At 30.6% G+C, this 17908-nt stretch overlaps 3 protein-coding genes across 3 annotated transcripts; all 3 read right to left on the reverse strand.

Annotated features, from left to right (window-relative positions):
- Positions 1–2847: 2847 nt before the first annotated feature.
- On the reverse strand, positions 2848–4113 carry LOC135126047 (putative gustatory receptor 28b). The gene is made up of 3 exons (XM_064051836.1): positions 3169–4113; positions 2969–3121; positions 2848–2919 (listed from the first exon to the last, which is right to left on the reverse strand). The coding sequence occupies exons 1-3, from the start codon at positions 4111–4113 to the stop codon at positions 2848–2850; spliced, it is 1170 nt and encodes a 389-aa protein (XP_063907906.1).
- Positions 4114–4271: 158 nt separating this feature from the next.
- LOC135126048 (gustatory receptor 68a-like) lies at positions 4272–11698 on the reverse strand. The gene is made up of 3 exons (XM_064051837.1): positions 10811–11698; positions 4395–4547; positions 4272–4340 (listed from the first exon to the last, which is right to left on the reverse strand). Exons 1-3 carry the CDS (start codon positions 11696–11698, stop codon positions 4272–4274), a joined length of 1110 nt encoding a protein of 369 aa, XP_063907907.1.
- A 4229-nt stretch (positions 11699–15927) lies between these two features.
- Positions 15928–17190, reverse strand: LOC135126049 (putative gustatory receptor 28b). The gene is made up of 3 exons (XM_064051838.1): positions 16249–17190; positions 16049–16201; positions 15928–15999 (listed from the first exon to the last, which is right to left on the reverse strand). Exons 1-3 carry the CDS (start codon positions 17188–17190, stop codon positions 15928–15930), a joined length of 1167 nt encoding a protein of 388 aa, XP_063907908.1.
- Between the last annotated feature and the right edge of the window lie 718 nt (positions 17191–17908).

Genomic DNA, 17908 nt, shown 5'->3' on the forward strand with positions numbered 1-17908 from the left:
ATCGAGGACTGGAAAAGTCGAGAAGTCGAAAAATCGCAAAATTGAGAAACCGAAATGGACCAAAATCGAAAAGTTAAAAATGGAAAAATTGGGAAATCGAGAGATTGAACAATCAAAACATCGAAACATCCGAATCTCGATAAATCGAGAAATCGAAAAATTAAGAAATTGAAGTATAAAACAATCGAAAAATTGAAAAATCTGAAGTTTAAAAAATGAAAAACTGAAAATCCTAAATTAAAAAATCGAAAAGTCGAAGAATCGAAATAGTGAAAAATCTCAAAACTGAAAGAAATGTCCAAAAATTGAGGATTTAAAAAACTGGAAAATTGGGAAATCGAAAAACCAATAGAGCGAAGTCGAAAAATCGAAGAATTGAAGAACTGAAAATCGAAACTTTAGAAATGGGAAAACTGAAAATTTAGCAATGTCAAAATCTGAAAAATTGAAAAATAGAAATACTGAAGAACTGAAAAATAAAAAAATTGAGAAATCGAAAAATCCAAACATCAAAAAATAAAAATTCGGAAATTTAAATTTAAAAATCTTGAAGCTGAGAAAGTCGAAAATCGAGAATTCGAAACTCCAGAATTTAAAAAATCGAAAAACTGAAAAATTGGAAAATCGAGAAATTGAAAATCCCAAAAGTAAAAAATTTAAAAACCAAGAAATCCAAACATCGAAAAATTAAAAACTGAGACATCGAGAACTCAAAAAATCAGAGGATCGAAGAATTTAATAACAAAATTCGAAATTTTGAGAAGTGGGAAATTCAAAAATAAATTAATTGAGAAATCGAAAATCTGAAAAATTGAAAAATAGAAATACTGAAGAACTGAAAAATAAAAAAATCGAGAAATCGAAAAATCTAAAACACTGAACAATTAAAATATCGCAAAATTGAAGAATCGAGAAATTCAAAAAGTCAAAAAATAAAAATTCGGAAATTTAAAATTTAAAAATCGAAAAACTGAAAAATCGACAAACCGAGAATTCGAAACTCCAGAATTTAAAAAATCGGGTGACTAAAAAATGGAAACACTGAAAAAAATCGGAAAATCGAGACATTGAAAAGCCCAAAAGTAAAAAATCGAAAAAAAAAATTGATAAATCGAGAAATTTTAAAAAAGAAAAATTGGAAAATCGAAAATTTCAAAATTCGAAAAATTGAAATATAGAAGAACTGAAAACTCGAGATATCGAAAAACCTAAAATTTTAAAAATTGAAATATTAAAACATCGAAAAGTTGAACAATTGAGAAATCGAAGTATAAAACAGTCGAAAAATTAAAAAATCTAAAGTTTATCAATAAATTGAAAATCCAAAAAGTAAAAATTCGAGAAATCAAAAAAAATCCAGCAATCCAAAAATCGAAAAATCGAAATATTAAAAAATCTCATAACTGAAATAAACATGCAAAAAATTGAGAAATTAAAAAATTGGAAAATTGAGAAATCGAAAAACTAAAAATGCAAAGTCGATAAATCGTAAGCTTAAAAAATTGAACAATTAAAAATTTAAAAATTCGGAAAATTGAAAAGTTTAAATCTAGAACGGAAACTCGAGAAGTCGAAAAATCTAGAAATTGAAAAATTAAAAAATTAAAATATGGAAAAGTTGAAAAATTAAGAAATCAAAATATCGAAAAATTGAAAAATCTGCAGTTTAAAAAATGAAAAACTGAAAGTCCAAAAATAAAAAATCGAAAATATAGAAGTCGAAAAAATCGAAAAGTCGAAGAATTGAAATAGTAAAAAATCTCAAAACTGAAAGAAATATCCAAAAATTGAGGATTTGAAAAATTGGAAAATTGAGAAATCGAAAAACCAATAAAACGAAGTCGAAAAACTGAAAATTCGAAATTTTGAGAAGTGGGAAAATCAAAAATAAATTAATTGAGAAATCGGAAAACTGAAAATGTAAAATATTGAACAATTAAAATATCGCAAAATTGAATAATGGAGAAATCCAAACATCAAAAATTTAAAAAACAAATATTCGGAAATTTACAATTTAAAAATCGAAAAACTTAAAAATCGACATCGAGAATTCGAAACTCTAGAATTTAAAAAATTGAAAAATCGGAAAATCGAGAAATTGAAAAGCCTAAAAGTAAAAAATCGAAAAATCGAGAAATCCAAAAATCGAAACATCGAAAAATTAAAAACTGAGACATCGAAAAATCAGAGGATGGAGAAATTGAGGAGTCGGAAAGAAAAGTTAAAAATTGATAAATCGAGAAATTTCATAAAAGAAAAATTGGAAAATCGAAAATTTAAAAATTCGAAAAATTGAAATATAGAAGAACTGAAAAGTCGAGATATCGAAAAACCGAGAATTTTAAAAAATGAAATATTAAAACATCGAAAAGTTGAGAAATTGAGAAGTCCAAATATAAAACAGTCGAAATATTGAAAAATCTAAAGTTTGACAATAAATTGAAAGTCCAAAAAGTAAACAATCGAGAAATCAAAAAAAAAATCGAAAAATCGAAATATTGAAAAACCGTAAAATGGAAGAGGACAAAAATTGAGAAATCGTATCATTGAAACACCGGAAAATTGAAATATTGAAAAATTGAGACATCTAAAGTTTGAAAAATCAAGAAATCGAAAAGCCGAAAAATCTCAATAGCGTATTTATAAATCACAAGTTCAGGACTATGCTACTTTTTAACATTTTCATTTAAATAACATTATAAATTGGAAAATTTTGTTTTTTTCTAAAAATCTTGACGTCTAAGGTGAAAACTCAACACAGATGCATAAATCGTAAACGGAGGATATAAAATTTAAATTACATCTACTACTGTAAAATTTGAATATATACTTAAACAATGGTAGGACTTAATAGTCTTCAGCTATGGAGTTAGACAGCTGAATTAATATTATAATATAAGTGGTAACCCCTCCAATAATCTGACAACAAGGACTCTAGAGACACAATCGTAAAATTTGGCGAACTTACCGAAAATATCAGCGTGTAATTGATAGAAAAAAATCCGGCGGCGTTAAACTCAACTTCCTCGTTTGCTATCTGTAGCGAAAACATCTCGATTTCGTCCCTAATATCACAATCTTCGGTATCAATCCTGTGGATAAGTTCACCAGTTCTCTTGACCTGTGGACACAGTTGTGTTTAAAATAATCAAAATTTTCAAATTATACCTCTTCAATAGTTGAATAGCAAGCGTCACAAATGTATACCACGTTCATTACGAACGTCACATTAGCCAAAAGTGGGTTGAAAACGTCAATCGCGTAAAAAACCGACGTCTTTAGTACGACGTTCAAGTAAAAAATAGAAATAACAATAATCACGAAACTAACGGCGAACATCAAGAGAAGAATCAACCCGAAAGCGTCATTAAAAAGTCGGACAAGTTTCGACAAGTGGTGGTGCAAAGCACAGATTTTGCTCAGAGTGAGCAAGTGCTCAACGTTGCTCTGTTTCGACGTTCTGGCCCCACTTTTCTTAAACCGATCAACCAAACTCAAAATCAGCTTATTCAGGATGGTAAATCGGGCTTTTAACATCAACACTAGCTCCCCAGTCTGGTGACAAATCACCGAATTCATCATAATTAAAACGTACGCCATGGACTCCACCACCATATTCGACCCTTTCGGCAGAGTAATATACACCAAAGTACCCACATTCGCAACCACAATCACGTGTCTAACCAAACACTGAACCAGAATTTTTTTCTGCCACTTGGTGTAGTTCATCCGGGTACCCATCGCCTGCAACTGAGCGTCGAATTCGATCACTTTCACCAAAAAATCTACGAATAAATCGCGCTTTGTGGTGGCACAAACCCATGCAGTGACCATGTAGACCACATTCCCCGCCAAAATCATGATATCGGTGGCTTTGTAAATCAAAAGCGTGTCGTAGATGGCGGTGCTGTACACGCTGTAAGAAATCGCCGGCAAGTAGGCAACCACAGCCAAGAAATTCAAAAAGGAGTGCAGTTTTGAGGGTTCGAAGGTGGTTTCGTTGAAGGTGATGAAGCCGAAGATTTTGCTCTGGAGGAGGAGAAGTCTAATAGAGTGGAGGAATTTTTGGGAGAGTTTGTCGTCGGTTTTATGAAATTGGATTATCTTCGCCATGGCGATGCGATGGTACGAATGTGAATAGATTTAATTGAAACTACCTATCTAGGTAATTTATTATTGGTGATTGATTACGTTCGTAATTGATTTCAGTTGGTGTCTAATTACAAAATACAAACATGTTTGTCGTTTGCTTTTATTTAAACATGAAAAAATTAATGTTTAGCTAGACTGGCTGCAAGTTGTATTAATATGATGATGTAAGTAGTGACGCCGCCGATGATCTACAAACAAATCTATTTAAATTTTCGTGCATCTCCTCGACGTATTTATTTTACCGTGAAGAGCAGCCGATGATCGATCGGGAATAATCCAGCTGCACTAAACTCCACGTCGTGACTAACGATCTGTAAAGAAAACATCTCGATTTCGTCGACGACGTCGTAATTGTCAGTGCCAATTTGGTGAATGTATTTGCCAGTTCTGCTAGCCTAGAATCATTCAACTGTACCCTTACAAAATCGGTTCCAGTGAGATTTTTTTGTAACTATGCAACCCAAACTACCAACCCACCGCAGGTACCGACCCAAGAGAGGAGAGATTACGGTCACTGTAGGGAGTCCGTTTGTATATATTTTGAAAGAAATTGAGTTGAAAGTTTAAAACGCTGCAGAAAATAGGTTGAGAAACCCACAAGGTTCAGTCTAACACAACTTTTTGTTTTCTTTATAATGTTTTAAAAATATATAAAATAAACTGTTTATGTGCAAATGTAACAGTAAAAAAAATGCAATTGTTTAGTCCTGTGTTCCAATATTGTATGAAAAAATGAACTAAGTCCAACTTGAATGGTCGGTACTAAGGTCTACCACTCAATGTTTCCTTGAAAAAAAGTTACTTATTTCAAACAAGAAAAAAGAAAAAGTACTCGTCGAACTCGTCATCACTTCGATAGCCCTCTGTAAATGTTAATTCCGTGTAAAATGACTGAAACTCCTCCGACACGAACAACTTCAGTTCTTGCAGTTGATCGTATTTTTTCCAAGCATAATATAACGCTTCAAGGTTAGATTTCCAGATATAAGATACAGAAAAAACGAAAACGTTCCTTGGCATGAAAAAATTTTAATTTAAAAAATGACATCCTGAATGGACCCAACCACATATTAGGGGACCATTCTAAATGTGCATAATCTTGAATTTGTGGTTAAAAATACATTATTGAGATTATTCGGCTCCTAGATTTCTCGATTCTTCTACTTTAGACGTTTCAATTTTGGGCATTTTCAATTTTTCCATTCTTCAAATTTTCGGTTTCTCCATTTTTTTATTTTTCGATTTTTCAATTTTCCGATGTTTCAATGATACAATTTCTCTATTTTTATCCTCTTCAGTTTTACGATTTCCAAATATTTCGATTTTTCAATTTTTCAAATTTTGACGTTTCTAAATTTTCAGTTTTCCGATTTCTGAAGTAATCTTTTTTTTCCCATTTCTTCCCAAAGCTTCGATTTTTCACTTCTTCAATTCTTCAATTTTTCGATTTTTCAGGTTTTTGATGTTGCAATTTTTCAATTTCTCAAGATTTTGATTTTTCAATTTTTCTATTTTATAAGCTTACGATTTTTCGACTTCTGAATTTCCCGATTTTCAGTTTTTCGGTTTTTAAACTTTGGATTTTTCAAGATTGAAGAACTGAAAAATCGATAAAATCTAAAATTTAAAACAGTGAAAAATGGAAAAATCCGAACATCAAAAAATCAAAAAAATTAAAATTCGAAAATCTAAAATTTAAAAATCGAAAAACTGAAAAATCAACGAATCGAGAAATCGAACTTAGAAAATTAAAAAAATTGGAAAGTTGAAAAATCGGATAAATCAAAAATCGAAAAATCGAGACACCGAGAAGTAAAGAGTCGAAAAATCGAAACATCGTAAAATTCAAAAACTGAGACATCGAGAAATCGAAAAATCAAAAGATCGAAAATTCGAGGAGCGGAAAAGTCGAGAAGTTGAAAAATTGAAAATTTGACAAACGAAATAGGCCAAAATTGAAAATTTAAAAATTCGGAAAATTGAAAAATTAAAATCTAGAACTGGAAGCTTGAGAAATCGAAAAATCTAGAAATATAAAAATTGAAAATTAAAATATGGAAAAGTTGAAAAATTGAGAAATTGAAATATAAAACAATAAAAAAATTGAAAAATCTAAAGTTTAAAAAACGAAAAACTGAAAATCCAGAAAAAAGTCAAAGAATCGAAATAGTGAAAAATCTCAAAACTGAAAGAAATACCCATAAATCGAGCATTTAAAAAAACGAAACTTTGAGAAATGGAAAAGTCAAAAATAGATTAATTGAGAAATCGGAAAACTGAAAATTTAGCAACGTCAAAATCTGAAAAATTGAAAAATAGAAATATTAAAGAACTGAAAAATTAAAAAATCGAGAAGTCGAAACTCCAGAATTTAAAAAATCGAAAAATTGAAAAATCGGATAACTAAAAAATCGAAACATTGAAAAATCGGAAAATCGAGAAATTGGAAAGTCCAAAAGTAAAAAATCGAAAAACCGAGAAACCCAGAAATTAAAAACTGAGACATTGAGAAATCGAAAAATCAGAGGATCGAGAAATTGGAGTCGGAAGCCGAAAAGAAAAGTTAAAAATTGAAAAATTGATAAATCGAGAAATTTTAAAAAAGATAAATTGGAAAATCGAAAATTTAAAAATTCGAAAATTTGAAATATAGAAGAACTGAAAACTCGAGATATCGAAAAACCTAGAATTTTAAAAATTGAAATATTAAAACATCGAAAAGTTGAACAATTGGGAAACCGAAGTATAAAACAGTCGAAAAATTGAAAAATCTAAAGTTTAACAATAAATTGAAAATCCAAAAAGTAAAAAATCGAGTAATCAAAAAAAATCCAGCAATCGAAAAATCTCATAACTGAAAGAAATATCCAAAAAATTGAGAAATTAAAAAATTGGAAAATTGAGAAATGGAAAAACTAAAAAAGCAAAGTTGAAAAATTGTGAGCTTAAAAAATTGAAAAATTGAAAATTTAAATATTCAGAAAATTGAGAACTTTTTTTTTTTATTTTTCGATTTTTCAATTTTCCGATGTTTCAATGATACAATTTCTCAATTTTTATCCTCTTCAATTTTACGATTTCCAAATATTTGGATTTTCAAATTTTGACGTTTCTAAATTTTCAGTTTTCCGATTTCTGAAGTAATCTTTTTTTTTCCCATTTCTTCCCAAAGCTTCGATTTTTCACTTCTTCAATTCTTCAATTTTTCGATTTTTCAGGTTTTTGATGTTGCAATTTTCCAATTTCTCAAGATTTTGATTTTTCAATTTTTCGATTTTATAAGCTTACGATTTTTCGACTTCTGAATTTCCCGATTTTCAGTTTTTCGGTTTTTAAACTTTGGATTTTTCAATTTTCGACTGTTTTATGTTTCGATTTCTCAATTTTTCAACTTTTCGATATTTTAATTTTTCAATTATTTAAAATTCTAGATTTTTTGATTTCTCGCGTTTCGGTTCCTCTATATTTCAATTTTTCAATTTTCGGGATTTATAAAATTTTCGATTTTCCAATTTTTCGATGTTTCGATTTTTAAATGATCCGATTTTTCAATTCCCCAATTTTTAAATTTTAGATTTTCCAATTTTTATTTTTTCGATTTTTTCATTTTGGATTATTTATTATTGCTAAAAGTAAAACTAAAAAATAACTACTAAAATTGCGACTAAAAATATGCAAAAATTAATAGAAAATAGAACACAATACTGCTAAAACATAAAAATAACTGTACTTTCCCAAAAAAAAATCTATTGCATGATTACGGTTCCACTAGTATTGCTAATTTAGGACGTTTTGTTAGTATCAAACACAATTAAAGAATTAATTCTTAGTTAAACAAAAAATTTAAATACTGCATAATTCATCTCAATTGTGATTAATTTTTGTATTGGTTGTGAGACGGAGGGCGGAGCTTAAAAGCAGAGTTCATATTTTTCTACAAGAAATGACAATGTGAAATATGTTAAAAAAATGAGGAAGTGCAAAATTGAAATATCTTTACTATTTTGTAGAGAACTCTGGATTTTGCAGTTAAGCTCCTCCTCTCAATCTGACATCAAATGAAAAATTCATCAGAATTGAGATAGGGTGGGTGGGTGGGGCTTAATCATTGCCATCTTTTTCTTAATGTATATAGTTTTTTTTTTTTTTTTTCAAAAACACGATACTTAAATTCAGTCTTTGATATTTTAAGTATTTTACTGTTGAAAGAAGACTAGTATATTACGAAAAAAAAAAAAATAAAAGGATAAGCCCCACCCACCCACCCGATCTCTATTGTGATTAATTTTTTTATTCATTGTGAGACGGAGGGCGGAGCTTAAACGCAGAGTTCATATTTATCTACAAAAAATTACCATGTGAAATATGTTAAAAAATGAGGAAGTGAAAAATTGAAATATCTTTACTATTTTGTAGAGAACTCTGGATTTTGCAGTTAAGCTCCGCCCCTCAATCTGACATCAAATGAAAGATTCATCAGAATTGAGATAGGGTGGGTGGGTGGGGCTTAATCATTGACATCTTTTCCTTAATGTATATAGTTTTTTTTTTTTCAAAAACACGATACTTATATTCACTATTTGATATTTTAAGTATTTTACTGTTGAAAGAAGACTAGTATATTACGAAAAAAAATAAATAAAAGGATAAGCCCCACCCACCCACCCGATCTCAATTGTGATTAATTTTTTTATTCGTTGTGAGACGGAGGGCGGAGCTTAAACGTAGAGTTCATATTTATCTACAAAAAATTACCATGTGAAATATGTATGTTAAAAAAATGAGGAAGTGCAAAATTGAAATATCTTTACTATTTTGTAGAGAACTCTGGATTTTGCAGTTAAGCTCCGCCCCTCAATCTGACATCAAATGAAGAATTCATCAGAATTGAGATAGGGTGGGTGGGTGGGGCTTAATCATTGACATCTTTTTCTTAATGTATATAGTTTTTTTTTTTTTTCAAAAACACGATACTTAAATTCAGTCTTTGATATTTTAAGTATTTTACTGTTGAAAGAAGACTAGTATATTACGAAAAAAAAATGAAAGGATAAGCCCCACCCACCTACCCGATCTCAATTGTGATTAATTTTTTTATTCGTTGTGAGACGGAGGGCGGAGCTTAAATGCAGAGTTCATATTTTTCTACAAAAAATTACCTTGTGAAATATGTTTAAAAAAATGAGGAAGTGCAAAATTGAAATATCTTTACTATTTTGTAGAGAACTCTGGATTTTGCAGTTAAGCTCCGCCCCTCCATCTGACATCATATGAAAAATTCATCAGAATTGAGATAGGGTGGGTGGGTGGGGCTTAATCATTAACAGCTTTTTCATAGTGTATATAGTTTTTTTTTTTCAAAAACACGATACTTACAACATAATTCTAATCTCAAATTCACTGTTTGGTATTTTAAGTATTTTACTGTTGAAAGAAGGCTAGCATATTACGAAAAAAAAAAAGAAAGGATAAGCCCCACCCACCCGCCCCATCTCAATTGTGATCAATTTTTTTATTCGTCGTGAGACGGGGGGCGGAGTTTAAATGCAGAGTTCATATTTTTCTACAAGAAGTTACCATGTGAAATATGTTTAAAAAAAATTGAGGAATTGCAAATTCGAAATTTCGTAAAATTACAAATCTGGGGGACCGAAAAATTACAAAATCTGAAAAATTACAAAAAATGTAGAAAGGGAAAATTAAAGTTTGAAAATTAGAAAACCTAAAATCGGAAAACTGTAAAGTCAAAAAATTGAAGTAAGAAAAATTGACAAATGGAAAATTTGAAAATGGAAATATTAAAACTCGAGCTGACTGTAAAATCGAAACATTGTACAATTAAAAAATTGTATTTATATGGCTTACTTCCGGAGATAGTAGATTCTCGTTATAAAAGAAGTCAAATTCTAAAAAAAAATTGTAAATTTAAAAAATTTTATTTGAATTCGCAGGAATAAATAGTGAAATAGGTCTACTGGAGATACCACGTAAAAAAAAAACGCCCCTATAATACTTTACCTCATAGGTGGTGCGGAAGAGTATCAAAAAAATTAAAATTATCTAAATGTGATTGTTCAGGTAAATAACTGGTTAGTGAAGTGATGAGAATCTAAATCTTGTCAGTTTTTTGTATTGATTCATATAAAAAATTGAAATAATTTTTTGAAAGAAAATATTTTATGACCTGAACTGATTACATGAAAGGGTCGGTCGGCAAGGCTCCCTGCTGTGTCAAACTGAACCATTGATTGAAACCGATCCTTTGTAAATAGAATTGCCTAGTTTCACATTATTTTCATTATTCAATATTTTTTTAAAAAGCAAACATTTTGATAAATATAAATTTAAAAAAAAAATGACCGGTTCTTCCCCATAGAGCTCAATGTTGTCTTTGCACTGATATAAAAGTTGAAGCGAAACATGCTCTCTCCTCGTCTAAAAATGAAATTTCCTTCGAAAAATGAACGATTAATTAAACACTAAACAATCACTTATTTTATAAAATATTGTTTCTTCCCCAGACATTTAGACATAATCTATCAATTGAAATGTCGATCTTTTTTTCAAATTTAAAATTACGCCCGTGCAATGAACTTCTATTTAGTTCATTTTTCGGTCTGCTTACTGGACACCGTTAAATCAATAACCGTCTTCTTACCTCATCCACAGCCGTATAACAAAGACTGCAGACATAAACAACATCAATAATAAAAGGTGTACACGCCACTGCCAGCGAAATTACATTGTTCCAAGCTATTTCTTCGGCCTGTAGATTCGAGGCAACAAAAAACGCCGCAATCACTATGTAAACGAAACTAGCGCCAAAAACAAAGAGCAAAATTAGCCCGAAAGCGTCGTTAAATTGCTGCACAAACTTGTACAACGAGTGGTGCAAATCGCAGCTTCTGCACAACGAGATCAACAGAAATCGATCTTTAGACGAACTCTTACTTAAACCATCTATGTAGCCGTTCAAGATTTTGAACCGCGTTTTAAACATGGAAATTAGAGTGACGCTTAGAAAGCAAATTGCCGATTTCGTGGTGACAAAAATCACATAAATACTTTCCGAAATGGCGAATTCCGGATCATCGATGTTCGTGTAGGCCACAATCGCCCAGATTAAAATCACCATGAGTAGATTTCTTGCCAGAAATTCCCACAGGACGTGTTTTTTGGTTCTGGCGTAGTCGATCGAGAAACCAAAATTGTGGAATTTCTTGTCTAGTTTTATTAGTTGGTTTAGTAAACTGCCAATTTTTGGGGACTTGGTGATTCCACAAAACCACATCGTTGCAAGAAAAACTGTGTAAGTTATTATCAGGATTATGTTCGTGGTTTTGTTAATTTTCGACTGGTTGGACTCGATAAGCACGAAAATTCCGTATGTGGTGGTCGATAAAACCAAAATCGTGGTAAGAATATTGATGGTGTTGCGGAATTTAGAAGGGCGGAATTTTTCGTCGGATGCACTGAATGTCACAAAGCCGATTATTTGGTTTTGTAGTAGCACGAGTTTGATGGAGTTGAGGAATTTTTTGTTCATTTTGGGGAATTGAGGAAACTTGTCGAGCACAGGGTGATATCTAATTGATCTACTAATGTATTGCTGTGTTGTTATTATTATGGTTGACGGTGTGTTTCTGTATTAAATTTTATCAGATATCGATTGTTGTATTTTTTTCAGCAACGAAATGGATAATTAAAATTAATTAAAATAATTAAAAATTATCCCGTTCAAAAATTTAGCAGTGGAAATTGTTGGAGTATAATGGTTTTACAACTAGTTCTTTTGCTACGTTTAATAATTAAACAATACATTCATTATCACAATAACTAGTAATGGTAAATTTTGACTGGAAAATATGATGATGATGAAAAATTGATCACATTGAGATCGGGCCAAGTATATGAGGTTTGCTATAGAAAAAAGTAAGGAATTTGCCATTAAACTCCACCTCCCGGCTAACGACGAATACAAAAAATCATCAGAATTGAAACAGGGCGGGTGGGCGGGGTTTATATTTTGCCCAATTTTCCCTTAATATACGTAGTCTTCTTTCCACAACAAGAAACTAAATTTTTTTTTTTTCTTAATATATATAGTCTTTTTAACAAGACAGTACTTAAAAACATGATTCATATACGTATATGAAAAAAAAGTAAAATATAAGCCCCGCCCTATCGCAATTGTGATGATTTTTTTTTATTCGTCGTGAGTCGGGGGGCGGAGCTTAATTGCAAAATTAATTTTCGTTTCTCTACAAGCAATTATCTTGTGAATCTTCATTTCACAACAAAAAACTTCAGAGGTGTTCAAATGGTAAATTTTTGTTGGGAAATTTTTGGATTTGTTAAATTTTTGATTTTTTGATTTTTCTATTTCTCGATTAATTTATCGAGATTTCGATTTTTTGATTGTTCAATTTCTGGATTTTTCGATTTTTTGGGGTCTTTGGTGTTCTATATATTTTTGGAAAATTCTGACCTGATCTATTTTTGAGTTAATTTTGAAACCCCGTTTTTTTTTGAAAAATTTGAAACAATCTTCAAGTTCTAGCTATTCCTGTTTTTGAAAAATTTGAAAATGCTTTGTAGCTTCTAGGGTCTTTTCTTACAATCGTCGCCTGAGAACTTGTTTGATCTAAGCGATTTATCTCTATTTCTCGATTTTTTTATTTTTCGATTTCTCAATTTTCCGGTATTCCAATGATACGATTTCTCAATTTTCGTCCTCTTGAATTTTACGATTCTTAAATATTTCGATTTTTCAAACATTTTTCGACTTGCCAGTTTCGATTTTTTTCAATTCTTCAATTTTTCGATTTTTGATTTTTTGATTTTTCGATTTTTTTAAGCTTCGACTTTGCTTTTTTGCTTTTCGATCTTTTCCAATTTTTTCATTTCTCAATTTGGATGTATCTCTTAATTTTAGGGTTTGTCAATATTTCTATTTTTCTGCTGCTGGATTTTTTGATTTCTCGATTGTTTTATATTTCAATTTCTCTCTTTTACAACTTTTCGATGTTTTAATTTTTCAATTTAAAAAATTCTAGGTTTTTCGATTGATCGAGTTTTCAGTTTTTCTATATTTCAATTTTCGGAATTTTTGAATTTTCGATTTTTCCAATTTTTTTTTTTTTAATTTTTCGGTTTTTCAATTTTTTGATTTCTGGATTCACTGATTTTTCGATTTCTCGATGTCCCAGTTTTTGAATTTTTCAGTTTTTGGATTTTTCGGTTTTTCGATTTTTTAGTTTGGAGGTTTTCAATTTTCCGATTTTCCAATTTTTCGATGTTTCGATTTTTCAGTTAACCGATTTTTCAATTTTTTAAATTTTAGATTTTCGAATTTTGGTTTTTTGATGTTTGGAAAATTTTGGATCCATTTTTCACTTTTGCGAGATTTTAATTGTCATTTTTTTTTAAACATTTTTAATTTTGGATTTCTCGATTTTTTTATTTTTCAGTTCTTCAGTATTTCTATTTGTCAATTTTTCAAATTTTGACGTTTCTGAATTTTCAGTTTTCCGATTTGTCAACTAATCTATTTTTTGATTTTCCCATTCCTTGACATCCCAAAGTTTCGATTTTTCAGTTCTTCACTTCTTCAATTTTTCAATTTTTCAGGTTTCTGATTTTTCAGGTTTTTGATTTTTCAGTTTTTTGATTTGTTAAGTGTGCGATTTTTTGAATTTGCTTTTTTGACTTTTTAATTTCCTAATTTTTCATCATTTTATTTTCCCAGTTTTTGGATATTTCATTCAATTTTGTGATTTTTCAGTTTTGGAATTTTTTTAGTATTCCGACTTTTCGGTTTTTCGATTTTTTACTTTTGGGCTTTTCAATTTTCCAATTTTTCGATGTTTCGATTTTTCAGTTATCCGATTTTTCAATTTTTTAAATTCTGGAGTTTCGATTTTTCGATTTGTCGATTTTTCAGTTTTTCAATTTTCAAATTTTAAAATTTTCGAATTTCGATTTTTTGATGTTTGGAAAAATTTGAATTCATTTTTCACTTTTGCGAGATTTTAATTGTCAATGGTAAAACATTTTAGATTTTGGATTTCTCAATTTTTTGATTTTTCAGTTCTTCAGTGTTTCTATTTTTCAATTTTTCAAATTTTGACGCTTCTGACAGTTTTCCAATTTCTCAATTAATCGATTTTTAATTTTCTCATTTGTCGACTTCTCGAAGATTCGATTTTTCAGTTCTTCACTTCTACAATTTTTCGATTTTTCAGGTTTTTGATTTTTCAGTTTTTCGATTTTTTAAGTGTGCGATTTTTTGAATTTGCTTTTTTGACTTTTTAATTTCCCAATTTTTCATCATTTTATTTTCCCAGTTTTTGGATATTTCATTCAATTTTATGATTTTTCAGTTTTGGAATTTTTTTAGTATTCCGACTTTTCGGTTTTTCGATTTTTTACTTTTGGGCTTTTCAATTTTCCAATTTTTCGATGTTTCGATTTTTCAGTTATCCGATTTTTCAATTTTTTAAATTCTAGAGTTTCGATTTTTCGATTTGTCGATTTTTCAGTTTTTCAATTTTCAAATTTTAAAATTTTCGAATTTCGATTTTTTGATGTTTGGAAAAATTTGAATTCATTTTTCACTTTTGCGAGATTTTAATTGTCAATGGTAAAACATTTTAGATTTTGGATTTCTCAATTTTTTGATTTTTCAGTTCTTCAGTGTTTCTATTTTTCAATTTTTCAAATTTTGACGCTTCTGACAGTTTTCCGATTTCTCAATTAATCGATTTTTAATTTTCTCATTTGTCGACTTCTCGAAGATTGGATTTTTCAGTTCTTCAATTCTTCGATTTTTCGACTCTTTTTTAGTCTTTAAACTTTTCAATTTTGCGACTGTTATATTTCGATTTCTCAAATTTTCAACTATTCGTTATTTTAATTTTGAATTTTTAAAATTCTAGATTTTTCAATTTTCCGAATTTTTAAATTTTCGATTTTTCGGTTATGGTCTATTTGGGTTTCTCAATTTTTCGATTTTTCGACTTCTCGACTTTTCGACTCCTCGATTTCTCGATGTGTCAGTTTTTTAATTTTTCGTCGTCTCGATTTGTAGATCTTTCAGTTTTTCGATTTTTAAATTTTAGTTAGATTTTCGAATTTTTATTTTTTTGATTTTTTGATGTTTCGATTTTTCCATTTTTCAATTTTACGATATTTTAATTCATCAATGTTTTAAATTTTAGATTTTTCAGTTCCTCATAATTTTTCAAATTTTGACGTTTCTGAATTTTCAGTTTTCCGATTTTTCAGTGAATCTAATTTTTGATTTTCCCATTTCTTGACTTCCCAAAGTTTCGATTTTTCAGTTCTTCACTTCTTTAATTTTTCGATTTTTTAGTTTTTCGATTTTTTAAGTTTGCAATTTTTCGACTTTGCTTTTTTGACTTTTCGACTTCCCAATTTTTCATTATTTCGATTTTTCGAGTTCTGGATTTTTCGATTTCTCGAATTTTTACTTTTTGAATTTTCAATTTCACGTTTTTTAAACTTTGGCTTTTTCAATTTTTCGGCTGTTTTTTACTTCAATTTCTCAATTTTTCAACTTTTCCATATTTTAACTTTAATTTAAAAATTTAGACCTTTTTGAAAAAAGAAACACTACAGAATTGTTAAAGTTTTAATTACAGGGGTAGTAGTTTCTGATACATATTTTTAGGACAAGAAACAATATTAAATTACACATAGCTTTTACATCTAGAGAAAGAGGTGGAGGAGCCGCAGGTAGACTACAGTGGAAACTTATGTATTATCCGAAAGAGTGGCTGATAACTGAATCAAAATGATGATATACGTGGTAACACCCCCAATTATCTAAAAAAAAAACACCCTAAAAACACATCACCACCTTGAAACCACTTACCGAAAACAGCAAACTAAAATTAACAGGAAAAAACCCCGCAGCGTTAAACTCGACCTGCTCGTTCGCAATCTGCAGAGAAAACATCTCAATCTCATCCCTCATATCGTGATCATCGCTCTCAATCTTGTGTATAAGCTCGCCTGCCTTCTTCGCCTACGAATCCCAACATGTATCAAAAACACCAGCCACATAGAACTCACCTCTTCGATAGTTTCGTAACACACGTCGCACACATAAATCGTATCTAGAACGAAACTCACACAACTAAATAACGCCCAAAACAAATTAATCCACCTGATTTTGGTAGACTGAAGCGCCCCCGAGCAGTAAAAGAACGCCAAAACTATAGCCACGAAACTCGCGCCGAACATTAGCAGCAGCACCACTCCGAAGACTTCATTGAAGAGCTTAACCATCTTAGTCAAGTGGTGATGCAAAGCGCAGACTTTACTCAGCGCCAAGAACTGATTTTTCGGACTTTTGTAAACCGTTCTCACGTTGTTTTTAAAATAGACGACGATAGTTTTAAGTTGCTGGTTGAGGATGTGGAAACGAGCTTTTAGCATCAAGACGAGTTCGGTGATTTGGTGGCACGCTACAGAGTTGATCACCATGAGGATATAACCCATGGCGTCGGCGACCAGTTCGTGGTTTTTGAGATTCATGAGGGCGGCGATGAGCAGGAAAGTGATCAACAGGATTAAAACTGGGTACCGGATTAGCATCCCTGTGAGGATTCTTTTTCTGGTGTGTTCACGGATGTTCGCAATGGTGTGGCTTGGCATTTGATTGTCGAAGTCGGTGATTTTTACCAGGAAAGCGATGAGGTTGTCTTGGTTCATGATGGCACAAGCCCACATGGTACAGACGTAGCAACCATTGACCAACAAAAGTAGCGTGTCGGTTGTTTTGTATATTGACAAAGGTTCGTCGATTATGGCAATTTTGTAAATGCTGTAAACGATAAGAGAGGCGTAGGTGATAATTAGAGAGACGGAATAGAGGGTTCGGGTTTTAGAACGCTGGAATTTTTTTTCGTTGCAGTTGAAGGTAATCAACCCGAAAATCTGGCTTTGGAGGAGAAGGATTTTGATTACGTTTAAGAAATTTTTGGGGACGTGTGGTGGTTTTGTCGAGTTCATGTTGATGTTCTAACACTTGTAATGGATGAAATGGATCTCTGAACAAGAAAACAGAGATCGATTTTATACATTAATGTAATGGGAATATTTCATTCGGTTATTGCATATTGTAGTAACGCGGTTTTAATTGTTTGTCGCGTCTCACGTTATGGAGTTGTCATAGTTGTTGTTGTTTTCGACAACTTTGATATACAGGTGGTCCAGAGGTACAACGATTAAGGGGACTCGCTAGACGAGGTATAACATTTTTTTGGTTTTTTGTATGAAAAAATAATAAAATCTAGAATAAGGTCAAAATCACACTAATATTACATCTGATTTTGTTAACCACATGAATATAATTTACATTAAAATAAGTTACAGACATTGTTTGAAATGTTTATTGTAGTTCGAAAACAAGATAAAATAAATAAATAAATAAATAAAATGTGCAGTTTATAAATTTCAGAATTTTAGTATAAAAATAATCATGTTTGAAGCTTTATTTTGTCTGTTCGATTTTATTGGGTGTATTGGGCCCCTCTCGGGATTAACACCGACATCAGTGCACCGACCCAACGTTCTTCAACCGATGGGATGATTTATTACTTCCGTTATGCTGGCCCTACCTACACACAGCTTTTCGGATTTTCAGATTTTCGGCTAGATCTGCACAGTTAACTCTTTGCGCACTGCACACTGACATAGAGTATTTTGTTCACGCGAGCATCAAAAATAT

This window comes from Zophobas morio, unplaced genomic scaffold (genome assembly GCF_036711695.1).
Source record: "Zophobas morio isolate AGI-343-1 ecotype UQ-CSIRO unplaced genomic scaffold, CSIRO_AGI_Zmor_V1 ptg000010l, whole genome shotgun sequence".
Classification (NCBI taxonomy): domain Eukaryota; kingdom Metazoa; phylum Arthropoda; class Insecta; order Coleoptera; family Tenebrionidae; genus Zophobas; species Zophobas morio.

Bases quoted from the DNA above. Each gene is read 5' to 3' on its own strand.
- LOC135126047 (XM_064051836.1), bottom strand. From the start codon at position 4,113: ATGGCGAAGATAATCCAATTTCATAAAACCGACGACAAACTCTCCCAA. The intron at 3,122-3,168 runs GTATAATTTGAA...CTGTGTCCACAG, and splicing joins GCTATTCAACTATTGAAGAG to GTCAAGAGAACTGGTGAACT. The intron at 2,920-2,968 runs GTAAGTTCGCCA...CCTTGTTGTCAG, and splicing joins ATTACACGCTGATATTTTCG to ATTATTGGAGGGGTTACCAC.
- LOC135126048 (XM_064051837.1), bottom strand. From the start codon at position 11,698: ATGAACAAAAAATTCCTCAACTCCATCAAACTCGTGCTACTACAAAAC. The intron at 4,548-10,810 runs GTAAGAAGACGG...GAATGATTCTAG, and splicing joins GTTATACGGCTGTGGATGAG to GCTAGCAGAACTGGCAAATA. The intron at 4,341-4,394 runs GTAAAATAAATA...ATTTGTTTGTAG, and splicing joins ATCATCGGCTGCTCTTCACG to ATCATCGGCGGCGTCACTAC.
- LOC135126049 (XM_064051838.1), bottom strand. From the start codon at position 17,190: ATGAACTCGACAAAACCACCACACGTCCCCAAAAATTTCTTAAACGTA. The intron at 16,202-16,248 runs GTGAGTTCTATG...TGGGATTCGTAG, and splicing joins GTTACGAAACTATCGAAGAG to GCGAAGAAGGCAGGCGAGCT. The intron at 16,000-16,048 runs GTAAGTGGTTTC...TTTTTTTTTTAG, and splicing joins ATTTTAGTTTGCTGTTTTCG to ATAATTGGGGGTGTTACCAC.